At 52.0% G+C, this 26,872-nt stretch overlaps 2 protein-coding genes across 7 annotated transcripts in view; both read right to left on the bottom strand.

Moving 5' to 3' along the window:
• Positions 1–1,789: 1,789 nt before the first annotated feature.
• On the bottom strand, positions 1,790–8,196 carry MUSTN1 (musculoskeletal, embryonic nuclear protein 1). Of its 2 annotated transcripts, XM_081525059.1 has the most exons (5): positions 6,972–8,196; positions 5,529–5,684; positions 2,865–2,912; positions 2,328–2,460; positions 1,790–2,122 (listed from the first exon to the last, which is right to left on the bottom strand). In XM_081525059.1, the coding sequence occupies exons 3-5, from the start codon at positions 2,871–2,873 to the stop codon at positions 2,016–2,018; spliced, it is 249 nt and encodes an 82-aa protein (XP_081381185.1). In that variant the 5' UTR covers positions 2,874–2,912; positions 5,529–5,684; positions 6,972–8,196; the 3' UTR covers positions 1,790–2,015. The 2 variants fall into 2 exon arrangements, with proteins under 2 accessions (XP_081381185.1, XP_081381184.1); XM_081525058.1 differs by lacking the exon at positions 5,529–5,684 and having other exon boundaries at positions 6,972–7,063.
• Positions 6,634–26,872, bottom strand: part of STIMATE (STIM activating enhancer) — a 52,317-nt gene continuing 32,078 nt past the window's right edge. Inside the window, exons 2-10 of one of the 5 annotated variants that reach the window (XR_014064043.1) lie at positions 22,591–22,639; positions 20,659–20,754; positions 17,230–17,351; positions 12,370–12,482; positions 11,272–11,349; positions 10,366–10,515; positions 10,020–10,199; positions 9,771–9,910; positions 8,023–8,370 (exon numbers count right to left, since the gene is read on the bottom strand). Coding sequence is in view for 2 of the 5 variants with exons in the window: in XM_081525055.1 (XP_081381181.1) it covers positions 6,968–7,063; positions 8,260–8,370; positions 10,366–10,515; positions 11,272–11,349; positions 12,370–12,482; positions 17,230–17,351; positions 20,659–20,754; positions 22,591–22,639 (815 nt within the window). In the remaining 3 variants the exon portion in view is untranslated. Of the gene's footprint in view, positions 7,064–7,598; positions 8,371–9,416; positions 10,200–10,365; positions 10,516–11,271; positions 11,350–12,369; positions 12,483–17,229; positions 17,352–20,658; positions 20,755–22,590; positions 22,640–26,872 lie in introns of those variants that run through there. The other 4 variants (XM_081525055.1, XR_014064041.1, XR_014064042.1 and 1 more) reach the window with 4 other exon arrangements.

Genomic DNA, 26,872 nt, shown 5'->3' with positions numbered 1-26,872 from the left:
GGTGCAGTTCCAACAAGGCCTCCAAAACAAGATCTGCACTTGACAATACAAACCAAGAGCCACAAAGATGTCCCACATTGTGGCCCAGCGATCAGGCTGTGGGGAGTTTCCTGAGAGGGAAGCACGGAGTTCCTGAAGGGGGTGATTCAGGGTGGTGGTGTGTGCACTCAAGTGGCCTACGTGGAGGTCAGATGTGCCAAGGGAGCCCATGAATCACCCCTGGAGTGAGGAAAGGCAGAACGCCGATCTGTCAGCAAGCCACTGCCAAGGCAGTGGTGTTATCATAGGCCCAGGCCATGGGAGGATGGCTGGAGGGCTTGTGGTAGGATTAAGGATGGCTTTTTTCAATTTTTCTGTAATAAAGTTGAAAGATTGTTTTCATAACAGCAATAAAGCAAATAAATATTAGGGGACGGGGACACAGCTGGTGCTTGTCTCCCTGTGGATCTGGGAGAGCTCAGCTCCTGAGTCTCGGGCCACATATGGGCTAAAGATGCTTCAGAAAAGTGGCCAGGTGCCAGACCCTGGGTCGGAGAAGGAGGACTCAGTGACATTCTCCTGGGGGTGGGGGTTGAGGGAGGGTGCCATCTTCAGGGCCCACTTGGGACAGTCACAGGGCAGGAAGGGGGTTCCTCCATTAGCCCTGCCTCTGTCAACGCCAGCAGCACCTGCCCCGAGGGAAGGGAGCTGGGTCTGCGGCTACAAGTAAACACTCCCTGTCTTTACACGACTTCAGCTGAAGCCTCACCTCTGTGCACATCTGCACCGCCCGCCCCTTGGCTCTGGATGTGATCGGAATGAGAACACAGCCCTTTAGCAATCTGCAGGAAGGGCTTCCCCAAGGGGCCCAGTGGGCAGGCCCAGGCCTGGCTCCCACAGGAGGTCTGCTCCCTCAGGGCACAGAGCACAGGCCCAGCCTGAAACAGCTATATAAGGAGGCAGGGCTGGCTGGGAACATGGGAAAGGCTTTGTGCAGCCAGCTCCACCTGCTTAGGGGACGGGTGAGACTTCCTTGCAGACATCAGCCCCAAGCCAAGCAGTGTAAGCCCAGGCCCTGCCTGTCTAGCCTGGACTGTCTGTGGTCTTGCTGTCACAGCTGGACAGGCCTCTCCAGTGCCCTTAATCCGACAGCTCCATGCGCACAGGGACATTAGAGGCCTGAAGTGGGAAGAATCATACAAGACCTGAGACCCTGGTGTTCCATGACTCAGGCAGAGCTGTGGGAGTGGCTAGGGGGAGGCTCACTCCGCTGGGGTGAGGGGACAGTGGCTCGGGGAGCGGACGGCCACTGGCCAGAGAGGAGCCTCCACCTGGCTGTGTCTTTGAGGGGATGCGAGACGACAGAGGGGCAATGTGAACAAGGGGGAGGGAGATTTGAGGACCCTGAGTTCCACAGAGCCTTGGGGTGTCTGGAGGCATCGCGATGGCTTCTGTGAAGGGCGGGGAGAGGGTAAGTCCCAAGCCCCCACCTGCTTCACTCTTGGCACTGTGACTACGGCCTGCTTTACACAAAAGGGTCCCTTGTCACATACAAGGGGAAACTGCAACTCAGAAAAGGAGGAGAGATGGTTTGAAGTGACACAGGTCAGCACCAGGTCTCCACACCGGAGGCTCTCCGTGGCATGTGGTGGTGGACATAATAGCACCTAAATTATCCTCTGGGACTTTCCCAGAAGCCAAGACGAGTGAAAATGTGCCCCACACCCACCCTCCCCTCCCCTTCCCTCCCCTCCCCTCCCCTCCCCGGCATTTAGTGGCCATGGCCAGTGACCAACCAACACCCTGCAAATGCTGGGGCCACTTGGGCATTCTCTTTATTGGTGTTTCCCAGGTGTGAGTGCAGAGTCCCTGGGCTGAGGGGCCAGGGCTGTGGGGCAGGGGTGGCATTCCCCCAAGGTGGTAGGTGAGAAGGTGTGTTCTGGCATAAAAAAAGAGTTCTTGAAAAAAAAAAAAGTTCTTGGGAAAAGTTCCTGTGTCGCAGTGGTGCCTGTGGTGAGGGGGGTGGCATGCACTTCTCAGCCAAAGACACTCTTGGCGGGTCCGGCTTTGGGCTTCTCAAACACTGTCTCAGCGCCAGTCCGGGCACGGCTGAATACCGAAGGGGCGGTAGAACCAGCTTGCTCTGTGTGAAGGATGGGGAGGAGGTGGGTCAGGGGCAGCCCTGGCTTCCTAGAGAGGAGAGGCCCCCTCTGTGGTAAGCACCATTCCGAGCCCACAAGCTCTGAACTCTTAGAACAAGGACCCATGGGACCCTCCTGCACCCAACCCATCCTCCTACCACAGATACACATCTGTGCCCAGGCCCCCATCGTCCTGAGAACACTCACCACACTCCCGCATGACCTGGTAGGTCTTGGACTTGATCTCCTGGTTCTTGGTCAGGTTCCCTCGGGCCCCCTTCAGGTCCTCCTCCTTCACAGGGGGCCGCTTCTTCTTGATGGGGGCTTCCTGAGCGCCAGCCTCGGGGAGTCCAAGCCTCATCTTACAACCTGAGGCCTTAAGGCTGAGGGCCCTTTCCCACCACCACACCTTGGCCCAGACCCCTCTTCCCTGCTCACTTAACTCCAGCCGATTCAAGGCATCATTTCTCTTCCAGGAAGCCTTCCTGACTGCATGTCACACCCCCTATCCCAAGTCTCTGTCCTTTCCCCACAGACCAGGAGCTCTGGGGCCATGGCTGTCGCAGCCTCATACCATCTGTCTGCCTGACCTCCCTGAGCCCTGGCCTTCCAGGGGAGGCAGAGCCTCCTGTGTTTATGCCTGGAGCTCAGCTAAAGACACAGCTGCCAGAGTTGACAGCGTCCATCTCCCCCACCCCACCCGCTCCCCCTGGCACCAGCAGTCCCTGAGCTGGGCCCTCCTACCTGGGACATGGTGGGTGCTGTGGGGAGCTGCTCCCTGGCAGGCAGTGGCTGTGGAAGAGATTTAAGCAGCGCTCAGCCCTCTGAGGCTTATATAGTCGTCTTGCCTGTCGCGGGAAGTCACTCCCCCTCCTCTGACAGTTCCCCGATGATTCAGATCCACGCAGCCACTGGCTTCAGAGTTTATTCTTGGAGATGACAGGGGCTTGCTGAGCACTTCTGCCTTAGGGGCTGCAGTCCTGGCGACAGTAGACAGCTGGGGAGACCCCGTACCCTCGGGGACAGCTGCTCTCTTGTGGGCGGGAGGTGCTGGGCCTGGCAGCAACTTGTGTTTATGAATGCAAGTCCTATAACATGCATGTGGCTGTCCGAGCTGTCTATCTGCGATAGTCCATCCCAGCGTGGAGGTGTCCCTGAGGAAAGGGAGGGCCCTGGGCCAGGGTGGACAGCTCTGAGCTTGTTTTTCTCTCTCTTCTACCCTTTCCCTGGATTCCACAGGAAAGATATTTTCCAGCTCCACAAGGCAGCGGGGCGGAGGCTTCCTGCGTCTGCTGCTGGGGAGCGTGTGCTCACGGCCAGCTTGCTGAGCCGTCCCAGTGCACTCAGAGCACGGGGCCTGCACCTGGCTCCCAGGTGGAGAAATTGCAGCCAAGGAAAGCCTGGGAGCTGCCCCATTAACATTTTTGCTGATGCCCCCGTTCTCCATCCAGCTCCCAGTGCGAGTTTATTAGCAGAGGGATAAAGGAAGGGGCAAAGCGTCCAGGAAGGGCTGGGAGGAAACCATGAGGTGAGCAGAAGGAAAGAGCACAGAGCCTCTGACTGAGATGAGGTCACTGAAGGGCACCTGGCCCAAGGACATTTAGGTTATGAGAGGGTGGGCAACAGTGAAGCCCACTCCAGGCACAGACAGAGGGACAGGGACCCTGAAGGTCACTTAACTCTCCTCTGCTAGTTTCAAACACCCCGTCCTTGAAGGAGAGACCCCCCAGGGCACATGGCAGGACTCTGGGCCTGGGGTGAGGGTAGGAGTCGGATGTGGATGGGCGCTCAGGGTCTGTCCTGTTGGGTCGAACATACCCAGGCTCCTTGTCAGTTTGTGATGGAGCATATTTTTATCCTTGAAGGCTCCAGGCAGACAGAACCAACCAGGCACTGATGTTTGGCTACCTGGAACGCCACTCCATTGCTGTCAGATCTCATCCCGCCCTAATCCCTCCTGCCTGGTCTTGGCTCTGGGAGGCCAACACGGGCCCTGCCAGGTTCCACCTGAGACGAGTGCTGACATGAGGAATGCCTTCAGACAGCCGCCGGCACGCATCCAGGACTCCAAACAGAGGCCAAGAGGCACTGAGGACAGGCCTGGCCTGTGCTGCCGCCTCCCAGTGCTTCAGCTCTGCCTCCACAGCCAGCGCTGCCCAGGGAGGCACCTGCCTTCCAGCCCTGCAGCCTCAGGAACAAGGATGTGGGATGTTCATGCCTCACACCCCGTCTCTAAGGCACCACTCACTTCTCGGGGTGGGTTGGGGGGGAGGCAGAGGACCTTTCACTCGCATTAGCAGGGACGACAAAACGGCATGAGCATGTTTGTTTTTTTCCCCTTGGCAGGTTTTGGTTCCCACGTCTGCCATAAGGAGAGGTCAGATTCATTCTTACTCTGTTTTCTGGGAAGAACTTTCTAATTCACTTGGGATATTTTCTTGACCCCACCAAGCTGTTTCAACTCCACAGAACACACAACCAACAACCACAAGAGTGATAGTTTCTTTTTTTAGAAACTGTAATAAGATGTCAAACTTTATTGTAAACCATTTTACAGTGTAAGTACATCATCTTCCCTTTCATTTCAAGAATGTGTTTCTGTGACTCATAACACCACAAATTGAACCACCTCCACTGGGAGGCCATGGTTTGCTCACATAGGTCTGACTCCTAACAAACTTCATGAAAAGAGAAACCAAATTAAAACAACCCACCCACCCACTCAGGAGCTCAAGGGCCCTCCCCTAAAGCAAAGCCCTTTGGAGCTGCCAGTGTTTCGCAGGGTAAAACAGACAGCTCTCTGCTCCTCGCTGGAAGTGTGTGAAACTTCTAAAGGCCAGCCCTGCACCCTCCAGGGTGGCTGCTCTGGCTGATGGTAAGTTCCCAGAGTCGTCAATGTTCACCTGGCTGCAAAACGGCCAGTGGATTGCGGTCTAGAGGGCAGAGTGAGATGCTGACACCTGCTGCTCCCTCCAGGCTCCTGGGGCAGCCTTCAGTCGGGGACTCTGGGCTGCAGAGCCTCCAGGCCCACACTGCCGAGGGGAAGAAACAACTTGAATTTGAGCCTTTACATATTTTCCCTTTACAGGCATGGTCAACACTAACCCATGATTCCTTGTTGTCAGGAAGAGGCACAGGTTAAAGCTTGAGGCTGGAGGCCATCAGCATGCTTGAAGACTAATTAGTGGGACTTCACATGGTAGGGCCTTTGGGCTGAGCAGAACAAGCAGCCACTGTCACCGGGGATCTCATCAACATTCCTCCTTGCCACTGATAATATCCCACTGGCGGCCAAAGGGAAAATGGGCAACAGTGGTCTCTTTCATTCATAAACGGTAGATGTGACTGTTCTACTTCATCAGGTTACTTCCATCAGTTACAAGAAACTTGTTTCTGGCCTTGACTTACAAGTGTCCATGAAGGGTGGCATGGCTGAGGTCCAGATTCAGATAAACCAGAGGGACAGTGCACAACATCCAGCTGGTGTTCCGTGGCTTCTCAAACATGATGATGCTTGCCGTGGGGCAGGTGAAGGGCTGCACCTCATAAGGCACCTTGGAGCAGCTGGGAGAGAAAGCTTACCCCAGGGAGGAAGGCCAGCTGGGAATTAAGTCCTGGCCATGGCCCACCGTACCCACTATCTCGGGACAGTGCATCACAGAAAAGCCCTCAGTAACCGTTGGAGAACCACAGCAGGCACTGCTGGGGGATACAAACTGTGTGTGTGTACATATGCACAGAGGGTAAGGCCAAGCATGCCAATGATGCCCTGTACAACTAGACTCCGTTAAATGTCCATGCCCTAGGTAGCCAGCTACCACACAACTGCCGCTCAGAGACTAAACTCCTCTGAAAATCAGGATACAGGGAGAAACCACCACTTGCTTGCTACCTCTTTGTCCCCAAAACCTACTGCCCAGCAGGCACTGGGATAAGCAGATCATCTGGGATCTGTATAACCCAGTCTCCATCCTTCACAACCTGTGGGGCTCCTGCCCACTGTTGCTGGTTTGGAAACATCAGGATCTCAAGACTGAAAGAAAAGCTCAGATTCTGGGCTCAGGGAGGTGCAGGAAACAGCTGTGACCACAGATTACTCAACACAAAAGGCAACAGGAGGACAAAGTAAGGCAAGTCAGCGATGCCTACCACCTACCAGGACCAGAGTCAGGCCTGGTCTTCCCAGTGCAGAGCTGCCCACTAACACAGCCGGAGGGTGGAGAGGGAAGAGCATGGGATGAGAGCAGGGTGAAGGGAGAGTGGAGATGGGCTCCAATCTCACCTTCCTCTCCTGTGGCCACTGGCACCCACCCAGGCAGAGTCACCACCCATGGCAGTTCAGGTCCAGGCTCCTATGGCCCTCCTGCTCCTGAACTGTTAGAGAAAGACAGGCTGAGATGTCCTCTCCAAGGTTTGTGCCCTTACGACCCACACAGGTGGGACAGGCAGAGGACAGACGGGGGATGCCTGGTTTAACACTGTGGCTCACATGTCACAATTCAGACCCAACTTGCTTGAGTGAAACACATTTTTATGTGGGTCTAAAAGGAAGGTTCTGGTTGGTGTGGGCTCCCTGCACTGACCTCACTTCCAGCTCGCACCTTTGCCACAACGTTCTTTCTCTATTCCTCAACTTCCAGGCCGACCCTGGGTTGGGACAAAACACTGGGCTGCTTTGCCCTGCTGCTCCCATGGCAGGCAAGTACCTGGCCCATTCTGTCAGCCCATTCCACTGCCAAGCAGCAGACTCCCAAAGCCACGGGGCCTATGCTCAGTCTGAGGCGTGGGGGCCACAAGCTTAGAAAGAAGCACTTCATCCTGCCTGTGGATGCAGACAGCGAGCTCACTCACCTCCACTTGCCCCGCCCCGTGTCCAGCCACCCGGCTGCTCTGGAGGATGTAAACAACAGGATCTCACGGTCAGACAGGCGTTCTCTAGACTGCTGCATGAGACAAGCAGACGACACTAAGCTGACAGGCACGGGGTAGCCTGAGAGGACGCTCCCAGAGGTGGGTCCAGAGTCTGGCTCTGAAGCTTTGCACCATGGGAGGCAGGGAGGCCAAGACTGCGTTTTAAACTTCAGATCTGGAGATTCTGAAGAGATGCAGGGAACAAACAGGAGTGGCCTCGGAGTTTCAATTTCTCTGGACACAATATCCTCTTATGCTCTCTTTTCAGTCACATTTCACTAAGACTCTAACTTGCCAGCTGAAGTGCCAAGTGCTGCTGGGCCCTGGGCAGAGCCCTTCCTGTTCCACCCTCACAGGCCCTGGATCCACATTCAGACCAGCTGCCTCCTGCTCAGGCCTGACCTCTGCAGAACCACTGGGTTTGCTGATTTCAGATACAGGCCCACCTCCCTTCTTACTGGAATCATTTACCTCATCAGATCGCAGATTACCTAATGATATGCCAAATAAAAACTCCCAACTTTTTCCTCCCACCAGCTCACGTCCCATGAAAGGCAAACAAACCCATTTCTTTAGGGGTAAAAAAGAGCTTTTAAATACAATAGTATGAAAATATAACTTAAACATATAAAAGTCAACAGCATACGGAAGACTTAAAAATCTATGTTTTGCCCATTAGTCCCATAGGAAATAAACACATACTCAAAAAACATTAACACTGTGACAGCTCATAAAACCAGCCATAGAAATCAATAGTTACAAAAGCCATTTCGAGTAAGAAAGCGTCACAGTTCCAACTTGGTCAATGAGTAACTCAGCCCCCAGACATGTTCCGCCTTCACACTCCCCCTGAAGCCCTGGCGAGAGGCTCCACCCGCGGTCCACGTGCAGGTAAGTTCTCATCCTCAAGGCCACACAACCAGACGCAGGACAGGGCTTCCGGGTCCCTCGCAACACCACTCGGGACGACAACACACAAACAAAACACCTCGCTTGCATATTTGGTCAGTGTTTGTAGTGCAACTGAGTGGGGACCTCCAGCTGTCACGTGGAGCCGGCGGCCTCCCCCCCTGGGTCACAGTACCTGGGAGCGGGCCGAGGCCGCAGGAGGAGCGGAGGTAGAAGAGGGGCAGAGAGAGGAGGGGAGGGAAGACGCGGCCAAGCGACCCTCGGCTGACCGGCGGCCGGCCGGGCCCCCACCCGACCCTGGCTTGGGAATGCATCATACAGGCAGCCCAAAGCGGTGCTTCTTTTTCTTCGCGGGCTTCAGGGGCGTCAGTCTGCGGAGGTCCTCCTCCATGTCTGACTCCTCCATCTCGTCATCAGCCGAGATCAGGATCTGAGTGGTGGAGAGGCATGGCCCTGAGTCACTGCCAGCGATGCCCTCTTCACCCGCCCACCCTGGACCCCTGTCTAGAACGCCAACTCGGCCAGGAGGCCTCAAGTGTCAGGTTTCTTAGCAGAGGGAGATGGGGAGGTCCCCCTTTATGAAGTGAGACAAGCTGTCCCTCGCCCGACCTTGTTTACACCACATGCACCCACAGGTGCTGACGCCAACGCTGAGTGGACACGCCTCCCCTCTGCTCCTGCTTCTCCATCCAACCTCCAGCTGGGACCGAACCACCATCAGAGCAAACTTAGCATAAGGTCACACTGGCCAAAAAAGCCTAATGTTGGTATATGGAGCCCCAGGTCCTTGAAGTTCGTTCAAATACAGCAAAAGCGCACTGAAAAGCCCCTTTTTGAAAGGAAAACAGTGTGGGGCGCACACAAAGCAGGGCCATTTCAGAGTGGCTGCTATGAGCCAACCTCACAAACTTCTGAAGACAAACAGAAGCCCTCTGCCCTTCTGAGCCCCTAGAGTGACATGGACACACAGCCAGGGCACCTGGAGCAGACAACATTCACTGCCCACCTGCCTGGTTGCTCAGGCCTCGGAGCGTCGGGGAGGGCCGGGGACAGCCCCGGCCAGGATGGAGAGGCGCAGGGGCAGCCTATCCTCCAACAGTGCAGGGTGCTCTCACTACCCTCCCTGCAGGGCTTCCTGCCCCCTGTCCTGGTCCCCTGATCGAACACTCTCTCTGGCTCCCCATCACCTGTACAAGCGCGTGCCCATTCCTTGCTCTGGATCACAAACCACCTTGCCCAGTCCTGTCATGCTACCCTACCCTCTGGAATACATGCTACTCTGGCCACAATGAATTACATATTATTACCCAAACACCAAACCACAGGACCACGACACCTCAGGAGCGGGTGCTTCTGCCTAAAACATTGTTTATCCTTCACCTAACATCCACCATGTTCTTACAACCTGACAGGCCTCGTGCCAGATTTGAGGGGCACCTAGAGAAGAGGCAGGCTTCCCCTCTGTCCTCCACCTACGTGGTTTTCAAAGTGCTCTCCAGGATGCCCCAAGGGGCTAAACAAACTGTTCCAAGTTCTCGCAGGGTTCTGTCAATGCCTCAATCTCAAAATGGGCTTTCTTTGTGGCTCAGCTGGTAAAGAATCCACCTGCAATGCGGGAAACCTGGGTTTGATTCCTGGGTTGAGACGATCCCCTGGAGAAGGGAAAGGCTACCAACTCCAGTATTCTGACCTGGAGAATTCCATAGACTACGCAGTCCATGGGGTTGCAAAGAGTCGGACACGACTGAGCGACTTTCACTTCACTTCACTTCAATCTCAAAACATATCACTGACTGCTAAGCTGGGCTGTGCAGGTTGGCTGTCACTTACCTCATCCACAGGTGTGAAGGTCTCTCAGAGAAGACATCCTCAGCCATTTCTGTCACCCGCACCCATGGTGCCGTGCACCTACAGGCCTGCCTCAGACATACAACCTTGCCTCCAGGCTCCTATTTATGGCCACCAATCTCCTGAGGTCCAAACATTTCAGCTTAGGAAACTTGAAAATAAGAGGAGATGAGGTTCTCCCTGGGAGGCTTGGCTACCCCCACAGAAGTTTCCAGTCGGTTTAGCCAATACTTCCCTTGCTCTGGAGCAATGGGCAGGGATTCAAACGCCTTGATGCTTAAAGGACAACCACGCCCACTCGTCCTTGCCAGCTTCCCTGGAACAATGCCGCTCCTCCCTTTCCTGTCTTGCTCCACGATAGAGGGGCTGCTGGAAGAGAGCTACCCCTCACCAGACGCTTCAGCTCCCAGCCTGAGGAAGGACCAGGGGACAGCAGGAATGGGTCCCAGCTGGATGGGAGCTGTCAGCTTCCTCTCCCTCCCGCTGGTGGGGCTGTGACTCAGCATTCAAGAGACAGCCAGACTCAAACACGAGACCAGACCCTTCCTGGGTCAGCGGCACAAGGGCTCGGTCCTACCTCAGACTCTGACTCCTCATGGGATGCAGCCCTTCGGTAGCGGACCTTGCTCCCGTTCCTCGAGTCCTGGTTGGCTCCTCTTTCTTCTAGCTTAGCTTTCGTCCTTCCCTTTCTCATGAGGAAATTGTCCACTACCCAAAACATCAGAGCCTATGGGAAGAAAAAGGCAGGTCACTCTGGGATAAGACACTTATGAAAGCAAAGGCAAGCAGCCCCCACACCCATCCTTCTCACCCCCGTTCCAGATCACAGCATTAAGAACTAGGGAGAGGAAGACATCATGCAGGCCCTTGCTCCCTCTCAGAAGTCAAGGAAGAGACTTCTAATCTCTGCGCCTTTTCTTCAAGAGTTTTGCTCTAACGGGTTCTCTGCTGGTGACTGATGGGGACAGCCTGTCCCGGGTGTCCCAGCACTCGGCAGAGCAGGGCCTGAATCAAGGTCTTTGGACTCCTGGTAGGGGCTCCTCCCCTGGGCTGAGTTGCTGGCCGGCACACCTGCCACATCTGTCATCCCCAGGTTCCTTTACCATTTCTTTCCTTATTTCCTAATTTCTAGTCAGTGTGTTTATGAGTTTCTCTAGGAGCCCTGCGGTCAGGAAAATTCCTGACAGTCTTCATTCCTAACGGTCTTAATCTAGAAGTCACTGGTACACACGTGGCAGTTCCCTGGTAGGGAGGTCAGGACAAAGATCCCAGGACCCTCCACTTTGCACAGAGGCCGTGGAGCAGGATCTGCATGTTGAGGAAGCAATCCTGAAGTTTCTAGGTTGGGGGTGGGGATGAGAGTTGGCAAATGCTTGCATGGAGGCACCCAAGTGCTATAAGGTATTTTCTCTCTCAGAATTTTGAAAGGAACACGGGAAGGCATGGAGCGAACAGAGGTTAAGAAATGCAATAAGGCACTGACATTGACAAAGAAGGGGACGATCAGCATGACAATGGCCAACTTCAAGTCTGGGTTTTCAATGGGATTCAATAGGGCCACCTGTAAAGAGAAGCAGACTTAGTGAGGTGGGGGGAAGACCACAAAGATAGTTTCCAGGAGGGTGGGAGAGAGGCAGGGAAATGGCCCACGAGAGGCCCCGAGAGGAGGCTTTGCTAACACACTTCCCTCAGAGCCCTGATGAGAACCACACCTCACACCCAGGGCATGCACACAGTCCCCAGACCTAACTGCCAATGAGGGACCCCTTTGGAGCCCACTAGGAGCAGGTAATCCTTGAGTAGCTTTCCCCTGCTGTGGATGTGAGAAGTGAAGGGGGGCTGGAGGCCGAAGCACTTTACAAAGCTGGCACAGGGTGGAGTGTGGGCTTCAGCAAGTTGGAGAGAGTGAGGTTGGTGGATGGTCATCACAGATACTAGCAATGAGGCGCCAACCACTTTCTAACGGAAGTCCTGCACCCCAACCACCTCCTCAACAACAACAGCTCCCAAAAGCCTTGGTTATTTTTTTAAAAAAATAAAACTTGGCCACAAATAAAACCAAAGATCTGAGCTACTTTGGCTGGTTTCCTGTGGGCAGTGGAGGCTTATCTATCTGCCCAGCCCTGGAGCCAGAGGGCAGTGTTAGGAACCACAGGAACATGTGACCAGCCACTGCCTGTGGCACCAAAAGGCTTGATTAAACCACTGGCCAAGAGAGGTGAATGAGGAGGCACCTGTAGATGCAGAGAACATCCGCTGACAACACTTAACAGTTAACCGATGGCATAGGCAACTGTAGGGCGGGGACTGTATCTTCATGGGCTTTATATATTCCAAGGATTAATCTAGAGCAGATGTGCATAAGGGAGGTAGAAGGATGCTATATGAAAAAGTGACAAGTTACTGCTCTTGATACGTGGCCAGGAGCTGCCCCATCAGACCAAATCCAGGTACCTTCATGGAGTTAAAAAGAAAACCAATTTGGCTTCCCAACAGGGCTGAGGTGGGGATTGGGGAAGGGGGGAGTACTGTCTTCCTTGACATCTCAAGGAGTTGGTAAAGAAAGGAACAAGAGGCAAACCTTCTTCCACTGAAGTATTAGGAGGACTATGAAAACGACAGATTTTTCAAAAATCATGATCACGATGTAAAGTGCACATTGTCCAACCCAGGCTCCGCACTGCAGAGGGTCTCCTGCAGGGAGAGAGGGCTTGGTCACTCAGTCACCCCCACTCCCATCACCCACAGCTCCCATGAGCCCCCATCCCCTGCCCCACCCAAGAGCTCCTAAATGAGCCCTCCAGGGCACCAAGAATCAGCTTGTCTTGAACAAACAAAAATCAGAGAATTCCTAATTTGGAGATACCAAAGTGGCCTTTCTTTTAAGAGACTCTAAGATATAATTACAAGGCACTAAAGTTAGTAAGTGCCCATTGCTGGGGCTGAGAAAAGCTGGCTCTTTTTGTCCACTGGCAGCAGAAGCTGTGTTAAGCAAGACTGCTATTATTATCCATTGTTGATGTTTCCAGTGGCTGTGGTGCTACCCATCCTCTCCCCATCTGCAAGTGGGCTAAGGTTTCTGAATCAGGAAGGCAGCAAACAACCTCTTTGTTTGCCTCTCACCCCTGTCCCACTCCCGCCGCCACTCCCTGCTCCCCCTCACTTTCCTGCTGCTCTCAGCCCTGAAAGTAAGAAACCTGACTCTGGGGGGAATTCAGATTCTGTCTAGGGGAACCCCAAAACACCTCGGGCTGGGGATAAGGAAACAAAGAGAGAAGCCCCCCAGGTAAGGAGGCTGTGACAAACGTCTGTCTGTCATCCCATAGGTCATTGTGCTTGAGAAACAGAAGAGGCCAGCAGTCCACACTGGGGGACACTTGGCCCGTCAAGCGCCTCCAGAATGATTCAAAAGGGACTTGACGAAGGGTGGAGGACCCCTCCAGTGAACATCCTCCATCTTCAGTGACAGGCAGAACCCATAAGATGGGTCCCTAGGGAGCCACAAGCCTTCACAGCAGGAGACCTGGGGTGGGGTGTGTGTGTGGTGGCACCCCAGCCACTCTGGAAGCCCTGCTGGAGCTGCTTGATCACGGCAGCCAGGAGGGGGCTGGAGAGTAACTGCAGGGGAGACAAAGCCGATCCAGGCCCCCGAGGGATCTGTTTCCACAGTGTCCGCAGCAATCCCTGTCTGGGTGTGGGTGTCGGCAGTCCCCAGTCCCACGCGTTCTGCGTGGTGGAGCCCCAGGGGAAGCCTTCCACAGCTGTAATGGACACAACCCCAGGACATTCCCTTTTCTGGAAAATCTCAGGAGAAGTGCACAGAAAACATGCAGAAAGACCTCAGTGTGTCTCCTGCGGTGTCCTATTTACTTTCACTTCTGGGTAAGACACATCTGAGCCAAAAAGCCATTTCAGAAGCGCAGTCTCTCCTAATTAGATTTTTACTGGAGTTTTGTAATCCTTTCAGTAAACTATCTGACGTTACTGAGGAAAGTTCTCAAAAACAACAGCTCAAAATACTTGCTAAAAACTGTTCAGTGAAATGGGGGACAGTCAGACAGAAGCACTGGTAGAACAGACGACTGAACTGAGACTAGTGTGTTTAAAAGTCAACAAGATGAGTGGCAACACATTTAATATCAAACGAAAATCTACTTGCATCGTGCTCACCCCATTTGCTCTAAGTCTTAAGTGGCAACAGAAGAAGAAAATGCTTTTCCTCCTGTTGGCCTCACACTACCCCCTGAATTTCACTGCTTTTAGTTTCAGAGTCACCCTCCTTAGCTGCAGCTGCCTTTTTTTTTTTTTTTTCAATGTAGACGCTTGAATAAGAAAGTTTTAAAGCAAAAAAAGAAAAGTCACATGTGACCCCACTGTCACATACCATGTCCCCCGAGCATCCAGCACATAGCCACATAACCACCAGCACACGTGCTGGTTTTTCTGATTTGTTTCATCTGAGAGTCTTTCTGGCATTCCCCACAACCTCATCTTTCAAGGAGAGACAAGCCAGGCATTCTCGTGTGCCCTGCTTTTTATTACCACACTGGACACCCTCAGGTACTTGGGTGTTTTTGTTGGATTATTTCCTCAGGATAAATCATGGGAATGGGACCAAAAGGATGGAACTTGTCTATATGTAGAGAGGCTTCCAGAGGGAGCACTGGGACAGGGGCTGGTGGCAAAGCCCAAGCAACAGGTGCCCAAGGGACACAGACCGTTTCCAGGAATTCTGTCTGGGGAAGAGCAGCCTAGTGTTCAGACTGCAGACACCACCTCTCCCTGAACCTTGCCTTATCCCTCAGGGCTGCGTGGTCTATTCCCCACATCCCATGTTTTTCTTAGTAAGTTCACCTTCTCTTCTAGGGACCACGGGAATACCCAGAAAACAAGCCCCTCTCCTTTACTAACCTGAGAAGAGAGCTCTGGGCCCTTGGAACTACTGCCTCACGTGGATGGGCCAGTTAATAGGTACAGTAGGGAGAATAATGTCCACATCCTAATCCCCAGAACCTGAGACTATGCAACTACTGTGCAGAGGGGAATTAAGGTTGCAAGTGCAATAACAGTGACTAAGCTGACAAGATGGGGAGAGCATCCTGGACTATCCAGGTGGCCCAGTAATCACAAGGGCACTTCAGAGTGGAGGAGGTGTGAAAGGTCAGAGAGAGATGATATGAGAAGAACTCAACCTGTGGTTGTGTGTACGTATGATCAGTTGCTCAGTTGTGTCCAACTCTTTGTGACCCCATGGACTCTAGTCAGCCAGTATCCTCTATCCGTAGGATTTTCCAGACAAGAATACTGGAGTAGGTTACCATTTCCTACTCCAGGGGATCTTCCTGACCCAGGTATTGAACTCGGGTCTCCTGCATTGCAGGAGGATTCTTTACCATTGTGTCACTTGGAGGCACTCAACCTGTGGCTACTGTCCCCGAAAATGAATGAAGGGGCTACAAGCTAAGAAATACTGTCCAGAATCTGGACAAGGCTAGGAAACGGGTTCTCCTTGTAGAGACTCCAGAAGGAACCAGGCCTGTTGACAACCTGGCGTTAGTCCATGAGGCCCTTTGTCAGACATCTCCACTACAGACTGTAAGATAATACATTTGTGTTGTTTTAAGCCAATAATTTTGCAGTAATTTCTTATAGCAGCAAAAGAAAACAATAAAAGCAGGAACCAGGTAACTGAGAATAGCCACTATCCTTCCTCAGACTGGGCAGAGAGGACCCAGATGGTCCTCAATAAAAGGCAGCTTCACCTGGAAACACTCTGGCTTGAAGACTCTGGTTCCCAAAGGCAGGGGGTTGGGATGACCCAAGGGCAGGGGTTGAGGCACATGGGTAGAGTAAGGTGGCACAGAAACAAGAGGCTAAAAAAACCACTGCTGCCTTCTTTCCATCTCTCTTGAGGATGCAAACAAAACACACTGGGAACAGGTACTACCATAATGCCCAGTGTATCGGGACCAGGCCTGGTTTCCACTCCCGGGTCACTGAGCAGCACGACTGGGTATGAGTGCTCTCCTGTAGCACCGCTCAGCTACAGCTGACTTGAGAGTCCTGCCTTCCAGGAGGGATCTTAACAGCAAAGATGACCTGAGCACTGTTCCTGGAGCTGGTGGGAGGATCAGGTATCCCAGTGTAGCAGCCAAGAGGCCCTCCAAGCCGTGCACTGTCTGGGTGAGCGTCACTCAACCCCTGTGGGTGCCTATCCTATAAATGAGGATGATGCCGCTTTGGTCCACGTGCGCGTGGTCCATTCCTGTCCTCCATGGTAAGGAATCAGTGACTTGGAGCTTCTCTGCAGGGAACACCCCGAGCTACAGGGGCATACGCTGTGTGTCGGACACTATCTTAAGTCAGTGACTCATCAGGGATCAAGTAAGGAGGCTAAGAAAAGCCCTCCCCTGAGCTCACCTCCTGTCAATGGAGACAGATAATTACTTAAGACTTCTAGAAATACCCCAGGCACTCACAGCCAGCTCCACAAACTGGCTCTCCCTTTAAATGCCAGTCTCTTGTGGGTCCTCCCCATCTTGGCCCATGCGCCCCACGACTGGTGCCGTGCCCATGAATGGGAGCTCCTGGCCACAGACAGCAGGGCCCACTGTGAAGGTGGGAGAGAGGTGGATCCCCAGAGTGGGGCAAGGATCAAAGAAGCCCCTCTCACCAGCAGCCCTTGAGGCCACATCCAGCTCTTTCTCTGGGGGGTAGTAAGTAAAAGACACCCCACGTAAACTTGGAGCCAGCACGAGGGCAGCTTCCTACCAACGGTGGACCCCCCAGGGTCTGACACGACGGAGTGGGTCAATACCGCGCCAGTGTCCACAGGCCACCTGCTTTAGGCTCAGCCTCTGTGAGTGAGGACACCCCTGGTGACTGTCCATGTGGGATGCCAGGTGGACGGCCGGCCCACGGCCAGGCGATGGCAAGGTGACTTGGCCCTGGGGTGGGGGAGGGACACTCCAGTCCTGACCTTGTGAGCCCCGGTAGCGGAACGGCCCAGTGACAGGACAAGTACAGACATGCAGCAGAAAGAAGAGCAGCTCCCAAACTGAGAGCCACCCTGTCTCTTCAGCAGGGCGGGAGGGTGGTGTGAGCCCGGCGGGAAGCACGGCGGAGGAAAGTGGCCTCACCGCTCCGGCAGGCAGGGCTGCTGGCGCCCTCTGCTGGAGGAGGGCCCTGCACCCTCCCTGTCTTGAGGGTGAACTCTGGCTCCTGCCAGCAAGGCTGGGGACTTGGCAGTGAAGCGGGCACCCACCCATCTGCCTCACATAGGAGGATGGAGCTCAGGCTCCAGAGCCAGCCTCTCCACCACACAGAGGACACAGCCACCCGCTCCTGAACCTTCTCCAACCCAGAGGCCTGGAGGGCTGTACAGGGCAAGGAGCAGAGCCCCTCCAGGAAGACCCCTCCACACTCCCGTCCAGTACGTTACCATATTCGCCAAAACGCAGGGACTCCCACTGCTGCCACTCCACCAGGACGCTGACGGCGCGCACGCCCACATAGATAAGCAGCATGCCCACGGTGGCGTCCAGGAGGAAGTTGATGAGGTACCTGTGAGGAGAGGGCACCGCAGCACCGTCAGGAAGCACCACCTGGGGAGCGGCCACCAGGGAGCCAGGCCCCACATGCTTCCTGGGTCAAGGTCAAGGCTGGGGACCCAGCCCTGTTTGGCCCTGCTCTGGGAGGGGGAGCCTCCAGCGAGGCCATGAGGGGGAGGCTATAGGGGTCACTTCCGGGAGCCCAGGAAGGCCTCCCACCCCAAGACAGTGCCCTGCTCAAGGAAGGTGGGAGAGCGACAAGAGACTCAAAAGACCTCAAGTGTTCCTGCCAAACAGAGACTGGGACAGAGTGACTGGGAGCAGCCAAGGAGGCTGGTAGGAAAACAGAACTTGATCGATAAAAACAGTTTGTTCCACAACTGCTCACTCCCTGAAGGCCCAGCCCTCCCAAGGCCCCGAGAGAGTGCTGCCGCACAGAGCAGAGTAGGAAATGGCCTCTGGGGTTTCTCACACCAAAAAGGGCAAGGCTACGTGCCCTCGATCATCCCTATGCTTCAGGGCCTGACACGGAGGCAAGCGCCAGCAAATACCTATGGAAAGGGCAAGATGACGCAGGAAGGAGAGGAGGGTCAGAAGAGTATGCCCACCCTGACCTCTTGTTCTTGTGGGGTCTGTGTCTATCTGTCCAACACACCTCTTCCCTCACTTGGCCCCTTGCCCACTAGCCCTCTCTTGAGGGCCCCAAACACAGGCCCCAGCTCTCTAGACAAAGCAGGAGATAAGCAGTAGTGGGGTCAGGTGCCCTCCTGGATGCCACATAACTTGGAAACCCCCCAGAGAAGCTGCAGATACTACAGACTAACTGCAGCACTTCCAAGTTGAGAGGCTTGAGATACTTAGGCAGCCCCATGGCCCCCACCCCAAGGCCCAGCCTCAATAACGTGCACAGTACTCTGAAACCCAAGGGAGCACGCTGGAACCAGCGCCCTGGGGTGGCGGGAAAACCAGAGGGAGAGGACAACAGCCTTTCCCTCCTGCCTGCCTTTTCTCTTTAAAATCACAAGGGGTCACTCTCAGACCAGAGACTAGAGACGGCATACTGACTGCTTCCCAAGCAGTTTGTCCAAGGTCACACTGAGCTCTGGCCCTAGGCTAACGCTGCCCTCATGCTTAGACCACACTGGTTTCAAGTGGTTCTGACATCTGGGTCCCATCCTAAAAATATTAAAAGTACCTGACAAAGATGTATGTATTACTTCATCCATTCCCTCACCAAACACTGATTCCAGCCTACTGTGTACCAGACCTTGGGAACAGACAGGAAGTTCCAGACCCTCCCCTCAACACAGGCAAGACTGGCAGCCTGTGGGCCTCAGACCAGACTGGCTGGGTTCAAATTCCCACTCCATCACTCTTGAGCTTTGTGAGCTCAATTAAGTTATAAAAATCTCTCTGTGCTTCAATTCTCTAACTGTAAACTGAGGATAATCAAAATATCCATATTGCAGGGCTGTTATGAGGATCCAATGAGTCAATATAGGTGAACAGAGTCTGCCACATAGTAGGTGTTACACAGATGTGCTATTAGAATCCTAGCCCCTGAGACGTCACAAGGACCAAACACCCACCCACAGCAGTACCCCAGCACAGGGAACCCCTGTCGCCACAGGGAGCAGCTCGTCCTCCTTTGTTTTTAAGTTTCTCCTCTCCCTGAACTGACTGGTTTCCCTTGTAGATATGCAGAAACTCAAGATGGCCCAGGTCCAGCCCAACCCTTCCCTCATCTGTAAACAGTCACAGGGCAAAGCAAGGATGGTGGGGCTGGAACAGATCCCATTCTGGCACTCACTCTTCCACAGGCCAGGCGCTCTCTTTCCTGCTCTGCCTGCCTAGTCTCTCCCCAACAGCTCTTCGACCAACTGCTGGAGCTCCACATCTTTCCTAACCTCTAATGACAATATCCTCTGATTGATAAGTGCCCCAGTGGCTTCCAATGGTGCCTGTACCCATCATCTCATGAAACCGTCACACTGATCCTGGGGATCTGGATGAGGAAACAGAGGCTCAGAGAAGTTGAGCCACCTTTCGACAGCGTGGCTTCCCAGTTAAGGGCTCTTTTCACAGCACCTAACTCCATTTTGGGCCTCTTCTCCTCTGGCTGAGCACCTGAGATCTGTCAGCAGCTAACATCCCTTTCTCCATCCTGGCTGTGATTCAGTTTGTCAACGACCCAAAATGACCACAGTGGGACCAGAAGATAGGGTTCCTCACCCCAGGGCCTCCAGGGTGAGCAGCTGGCTCTCAGTGTATCTCAGCCAACCAAGATGGTTCACCAGAGGCTGACACGAGCTTGCTGCTGGGCTCAAGGACTGGAAGGAACAGGCCCTTTCCTAACCAACTCCCCTACAGACGATCCCCCTTCCAGTCCCCTGCTTTGGGACTACACCCAAACAGATGAGAATCTATCCAGGTCTTCAGGAAAAACCCTGGGGAGGGAAGACTTTACAACTTCCTTCTGAGTCCGGACCTGGACTAAATCTCAGAATTCCACACTGTCACCAAACAAGAGAAGCTTAAAGGAATCTTCTAGTCAAGATGGTCTTAAATATATGCTAAATCTTTTGGCAAGGGACTCACCAGCCCTCCAACCTGCTCTCCCTCAGACACGGCAGGGCAGGGCTGGAGGGCATTCCAGGCAGAGGGCAGTGCAAGCAAAGGCACAGAGGAAGGAGACAGCTGGTGGGCTTGAAGACCACCAGGAGCAGCCCAGCATGTCTGGAGCACCAAGTCTGAGCAAGGAAGGCAGCAGATGGAGACAGGATAAGGCAGAGGGGTGACCTTTTCCATTCCATGGCACTGTTCAAGTGTTGTTAGCAAAGAGGTCAGGTGACGTGGCCCGACTGGGGTTTCAGGCAGATGACTCTGGGGGTTGTGTGGAAGCCACATTGACTGCATGATGAGGCGGAACCTCTCATGGTCTTTCAGGTCAACGAGGTCAATGGTGGTCAACAATGGCTCTGACCCTGAGTAGCTGACACGACAGAGAAGCCCCTGTGTGTCTTGTTTCATTACAGACATTCCTTCCAAGCTGCCGTGCAAGGGCTGCTTGGAAACTGGGAGACATAAGGGCACTAGGAGGCCAAGGGACGGAACTTAGGTTGATAAGCAGAAAGCCAGAGCACAGGGCCACCATCACTGGGCCAAACTCCAACACCCAGCATGCACACGACGATCTCTCAGAGGGGAACAGGAGATGAAGGGGAGTTGCCCCCTCACCAAGCCAGAGGGAACATGACTGGCGACAGAAGGAAAGGCATGGAGGGCCAGGTGATGTTCGCACTCAAATACGGTCCACTTACAGTGAACAAGGGTCCTCTTCGTTGAGATCTGCTAGGTATACATTTGCAAAATGGATGAACAGCATTCCTATGGCTTGTTTGGAAGTGTCTAAAAACCTGTACAAAACAGAATCGGCACTTGTTATCACTCTGACAGGAGGGTAATATCCAATTTGGGGAAAACGTTAAGTCTGAAAGAAGAAAAAAAAAGCTGCTGGGGAGACCCCAACCTTCCAATTACTAGTCTCCTCCTCTGGGGGCGCTAGTACTAACTTCGGCTTGGCCTTTCAACTACCTTTCAAAACCAGTAGTAACAGTGCATCCCTGAAAGGCTGCTGACTGATAACACAGATTTAAACACACAAAACACATTTAAAATATGTGTCTCTACTACCTTTTCAATTTTGTTACTTCAAAACAAAATGTTCAATCACAGCTTTGGATGAGGTCCAAGGTACTTCTACTTTAAAGAGCCCCCAACCGACTGCATGCACAAACTCGATGACATGTGAGCTTAACAAGACTTGCATGAATCCAACACTGCTGCCAGAACCCTGAACAACCTTCAGATGCTGCAGCTTAAACAATGGGTGGGACCCAGGTGGACATGCGTTCCTGTGAAGGGTCTGAGGATAGATATTTTAAGCTGTGAGAGTCATCGTACTCTGCATGACTATGCACTCTGCTGCTGCAGCGTAAGGGCAGCCAGAGTCACTAGCACCCCAAAGACATTTTACTTGTGGAGACAGACAGTGGCCAGGTTGAGGCTGTGCCCTATAACTTGCCAATCCTGGGCTAGAGGAGAGGAGTTTTAGAAAAGAAAAAACAAGTTTTGTAGTCTCTGGGACACATGGCAGGAGCATGGTGGAGACAACATGGGCCCTCAGTCTCTCTTCAACCATGAGCACCTGGGGACCACTTGCAGTCCATGGCTGAGGGACCTCTGGATTGTGGCCATTTGCCTCCCTGGGTGGGCCTTCAGAATTGGGCAGGCCACTGACAGGGTGATGGGCATGAGACTCAGGGCTGGAATGGACCTTAGAGATTATCCAGACCAACCCTGCAACTGAGGCTTGAAAATCATTTCCTACAATCATGGTAAAGTAGGAGCTGCCAAAGGGGACCATGTGGAAAACCCAACTCCACGTTCCCCCAGACCCCCTGCCCGAGCTAGATACTCAGACTTGAGAGAAACTGACTGGAGGAAGATAAAAATGAAGATTATCAACATTCAGAAACAATGTATTGAAGATCAATCAAGAGTACCGCTAAAATGTTATTAAAGGGCCTTCACCACAGAGATTTCTCACAAGTTTCCTTTGGAGGTAAAGTTGCTATGGTTAGGATAGGTGCAACAACAACAGCTTCTTGAGGGTATCTTGTCCTGAGGAGCTGCCTGTTGCCTTGTGAGTAATTTAGTTTTTTCTGAGTTTTGTTTTTGGAGGCTATATCTGAGTATTTAACCAGAATATTTAGAAGGAAAAACTGCTTCCACAAGGTCATCCTAGGACTAAGAAAGACTATAGTTTTGATGAGAGGAGCATATACATGGTACATTTGACTCATCTCCACATTTAGATTACTTTTTTGCTTACACATAGAGAATTCAAGGATTTAACATAGTCTGTCGACAGGGAGACGTAACTAACAAAGCCTGCAGTGTGGACAGACACATCTGTGTCATCTTCCATTTCCTAAAACTGGACGGACAGCAGAGAGATGACAGAATCACCACCATCTGGCTGTCACTAATCCTATCGTGGGCTCAACATATATCTGGAGAAACAAAAGTGCTTTCATATTATACACAGCTCATGATGATAAACTGGACTGATGGATTTCAACACTTTATGCTACATATAACTGTTCACATTCTATGCACCCTCCACTCCCTCAAAAAACCTCAAAATAGTCAAAAGTATTTTAGGAATGAGTTAATATTTAAATACCCACCATATCCTCCATGGTCGTCTTTCATGCTTTGGTTCTCTGAAGCGTTTGACTAAAGGAAAAAAAAAAAGATATTCAGTAGCTTGCCACAGAGATAAGGAAGCAAAGTGCATTTAATAAGCTGGGGATTCTCAGCACACTCAGCATTCACACCACTGAGTCAGGGTCCTTGCTCAGGATTCCCTGGTGGCTTAGATGGTAAAGAATCTTCCTGCAATGCAGCAGACATGGGTTCGAACCCTAGGTCGGGAATATCCTCTGGAGAAGGGAATGGCAACCTACTCTAGTATTCATGCCTGGAGAATTCCACTGACAGAGGAGCCTGATGGGCTATCGTCCATGGGGTCACAAGGAGTCAGACACGACTGAGTGACTAACACTTTAATACAGCAGGTAACCAGGAAGACAGGCTGAGCAGGAGCTAGAGGAGGGAGTGTCCTCAGTGCCAGGCCATGGAGCTTGGAATGAGTTCTGCAGGAAAGGAAAACCCAAGGAAGAGAGCTAAACAGAGGCAAAGACACAGAAAGACACAGAGGTGGAAAACCACCTCTGAATGGTGTAGATGGTGAGTTTCCGAGGGTAGAATTGACTAAGCAAAGCCCCAGTCAACAGGCAGGGGCCCTCCCAGCCCAGAACAGTTCATACTGCCTACAGTGGGGGCTGGGTGCTCATTCAGCAAAAGCCTGGATGACAAAGGGCTCCCCAGACTGACATCTTGACCTCAGGCGGGTCTGCAGACACAACCGTTTATACAGATGAAAGCAAAAATGTTCTAAGTGTCCTGTCCTCCGCTGAAGCCCCAGGCAGACTATTTCCACAATGACTCTACTAAAACAAACAATGCAAGTGTCATGTGTGGGGTTTTCCTACACAAAGTACTGAGGAAGAAACAGACACGATGGTAGCAGGCAAGAATCGACTTCTGGCAGAGGCCCAAGCTGCAATGAGGATGCACGAAGAGGAAGGAGGCAGCGAGTGAGAAACTGGTGCCAAATCAATAAGCCCTACTTCTCTCAATAAATACAGGCAGCCACTGGTCTGAAAAGCAAGGGTTACCTATCCACATAAAAGAAACTTCTGGTGTTTTTAGAGACATTTTGATAGACGAAAAAGCTAGTGAAATTGTGAGGAGCTCTGTCACCCCACTGACACATCACAGATCTAAAACATCAACAAGGACACGGAATCTGGAGTTTGAGGGAGGCCCAGAGGTTCAGTGAGCAGCCTCCTGGCTCACTGAAGGGCTGGTGGCTCAGGAAAGAGAGAGGGAGGGAGCTGGGCCAGGACAAGCTGTCTGGAGGGAAGGCCCACAGGCAGGGCTGGGGTACCTCCTGCTCATGTGCTCGTCTCCTCAGGGGAATCTGTCCCTAACAGCATAAAATAAGGGACATTAAAACAACCAAAGAGAACACCCTCATTCTTAGGAGACATATGCTGAAGTACCAGAATGGGTGCAATTTACTTTCAAGTGGTTTAAGGGAAAATTATGTTATATATACTAATTATATAGAATAGATATATTATAAATACTATAATTTATAATGTGGAAGCCCTACATTATAATTATACATGATAAATAAAACAAATGTAAGTGATGATTCTATAGTATTTGTAATTATATTAATATGATATATTAAATATATATTTTTTTATATATATATTAATACGATATATATAAAATGTATATGTATAAATATATAGAAAAAATAAAGAGAAGCAAATATCACGCTACGGGCCAAACTGTATTCCTCCTCCCACACACCCAATTCATGTGAAGAAGGCCTAACCTCCAGAACCCCAGAATGTGACTATTTGCAGATGGGACCTTAAAAGAGATAATAAAAGTAAGACAAGGTCATAGGCTGCTGCTGCTGCTGCTGCTAAGTCGCTTCAGTCGTGCCCAACTCTGTGCGACCCCATAGATAGACAGCAGCCCGCCAGGCTCCGCCGTCCCTGGGATTCTCCAGGCAAGAACACTGGAGTGGGTTGCCATTTCCTTCTCCAATGCATGAAAGTGAAAAGTAAAAGAGAAGTCGCTCAGTCGTGTCTGACTCTTTGTGACCCCATGGACTGCAGCCCACCAGGCTCCTCCGTCTATGGGATTTTCCAGGCAAGAGTACTGGAGTGGGCAGCCACCGCCTTCTCCGCAAGGTCACATGAGTGGGCCCTAACCCACCATGCCTGGTGTCCTTATAAGGAAAGGAGATTAGGACACACACAGACTGAGGGGTGACCGTGAGAGGACACAGTGAGGAGACGGCCACCTTCAAGCCAAGGAGAGAGGCCTCAGGAGAAACGAAGCTGGCCAACACCTTGGTCTGAACTTTCCCCCCCTATAGAATTGTGAGGAAAAAATTTTTGTTGTTCAATCCACCCATTCTGTGGTAGTTTGTTCTGGTAGTCTTAGCACACCAAGACATAGGGCAACATAGTAATTGGTAAACTTAGATGAAGGACATTTCGGTATTCATGAAATCATTATTTAGACATTTTTCATGGGTCTAACGTATTCTGAAATAAAAAGTTGGGAGGAAAACACACTCTAGAAGAATGAACCAGTGCCTACATTCAGAGGGCAATTTGGCATGAACTATCAAAACTGTTGATGCCCACAATCCCTTAACCTGCAGTGCATAGCCAGGTACCTGCTGTACAAGTCTTACTGCAGCATGTGCCAAGATGCACAGGTCTTCACTGTAATATTGTCATAACAAAAACCCAGCAAGAAGCCAACGCCATCAATATGGGGTCAAGTATGTACATCACAGTACAACACAAAGCCAGGCAGTTGCTAGAAACAAGGGATGTCCGCATGGATTAATATGGAAAGATTAATGAATTATATAACAAATAACAGAATAATATGCCCACCATGATTCTGTTCAGATCCATGTTTTAAAAATACACATTTATGCTGATATTACACATGGGTTTTTTTTTTCCCCCTAGGATTAATGTTAAGTGACTGTTAACAAGGGCTCCCTTTGATGAAAGGAATTATGGATCAGGGAGTAGACTTTTTATATCATTCTGAATGGCTTAACACTCTTGCATATTCATACTGCTTTTATTAAAAAAAAAAAGACAACCCCATCACAGACTTGCACTAATGCACCAAAATGGGGAAAAGTGATGTGACTCACAGCTGGGTTCTTCGAAAAGAAAGGGAGAGGAAGAGTGTGTGCAGGCCATCCATGCCTAAGAACAGTCTCACCCAGGAGCGCCCTCGACAGGATGCAGAGTGCATTCAGATTCTCCTGCTTTCTCCCTCTCCCTCTCCACCCCATTTCCCTAGAATATATCAAGAGTCTAAAATATATGTATTTTAGACTCTGATATATTTAAGTAAATGAAGAAACATTAAGAAAGCTACTCCAGATCTAATTTGGACAAGAACAGAAGAACCTGTTCACCCATCCTTGTTTTATTGAGGGGCCTGCTGTGTGAGAGGGTCCGTTTGGCAAGAGATGAAATAAATAAAAATTTCCATCTTCCTTACACTCTAGTGGGGAGAGAGGAGTAAACACACAGCATGTCAGATAGCAACAATGGAGGAAAGCAGGAAAGAAGCAAAGGGGCCTCGGAAGCGGGTGTGCAGGGGCAGCTGAGGAGGTCCGGCAGGTGAGCATCACTCTCTGAGAATCACCCATGTCTGTGAAAGAGCCATCAGGCAGAGAGCTGAGACCAGGGACCGCGGGAAGTATGGGACATGAGGTCAGGTCTCTCAGGGTGAAGGCTCCCCTCTGCCCACAGTGACCAGGGGGCAGGAGCGGGGCAGGACAGCTGTGGCCGCAGTCGAACAGGCTCAGCCCTTGCTGTGCTGTGCTGAGCAGGGAGAGCAGGCAAAGACCATTATGAGAACCCAGGATGAGGCAGTGGTGGCGTGGCCTGCTGAGGACGAGAGGAGGTGGGCTCCTGGCTGTATCTTCAACACTGAGCCAACACAGTGGGGGTTGGGGGTGGTATGAGAGGAAGAAAACAGTCCAGGATGACTCTAGAGCTGGGAATTTACATGGTTCCACCGCACTTCTGGTTTCGGTTTGGGGGTGGTGAGAAACGGAAAACTGGAGAGACACATCTCTCTACAGGGAAGAGACAAAGAACTGCCTCTGAGTCCCTGATGGATGCTGAGAAAGGTAACCAGTCTTATGGACACAGGTCTTCCTCCCACAGGGGTCTGGCAGCTGCCCCCTCCGAAGCTCCACAGAGTTTCTCAGGCACAGCCCTGGGACAATCCATTGTTTCTCAATTTCTAGTGCTCCTGCAGGATAGAGAACTCAGAGGG

The sequence above is a fragment of the Giraffa tippelskirchi genome, chromosome 9 (genome assembly GCF_054371585.1).
Source record: "Giraffa tippelskirchi isolate mGirTip1 chromosome 9, T2T-mGirTip1v1.2.pri, whole genome shotgun sequence".
Taxonomy (NCBI): domain Eukaryota; kingdom Metazoa; phylum Chordata; class Mammalia; order Artiodactyla; family Giraffidae; genus Giraffa; species Giraffa tippelskirchi.
This window is presented reverse-complemented; position numbering and strand designations above follow the sequence as displayed.

Excerpts from the sequence above, each read along its gene's own strand:
- MUSTN1 (XM_081525059.1), bottom strand. Across the intron at positions 2,123-2,327 it reads CCAGGTCATGCGGGAGTGTG|AGCAAGCTGGTTCTACCGCC; the intron begins GTGAGTGTTCTC and ends TCCTTCACACAG.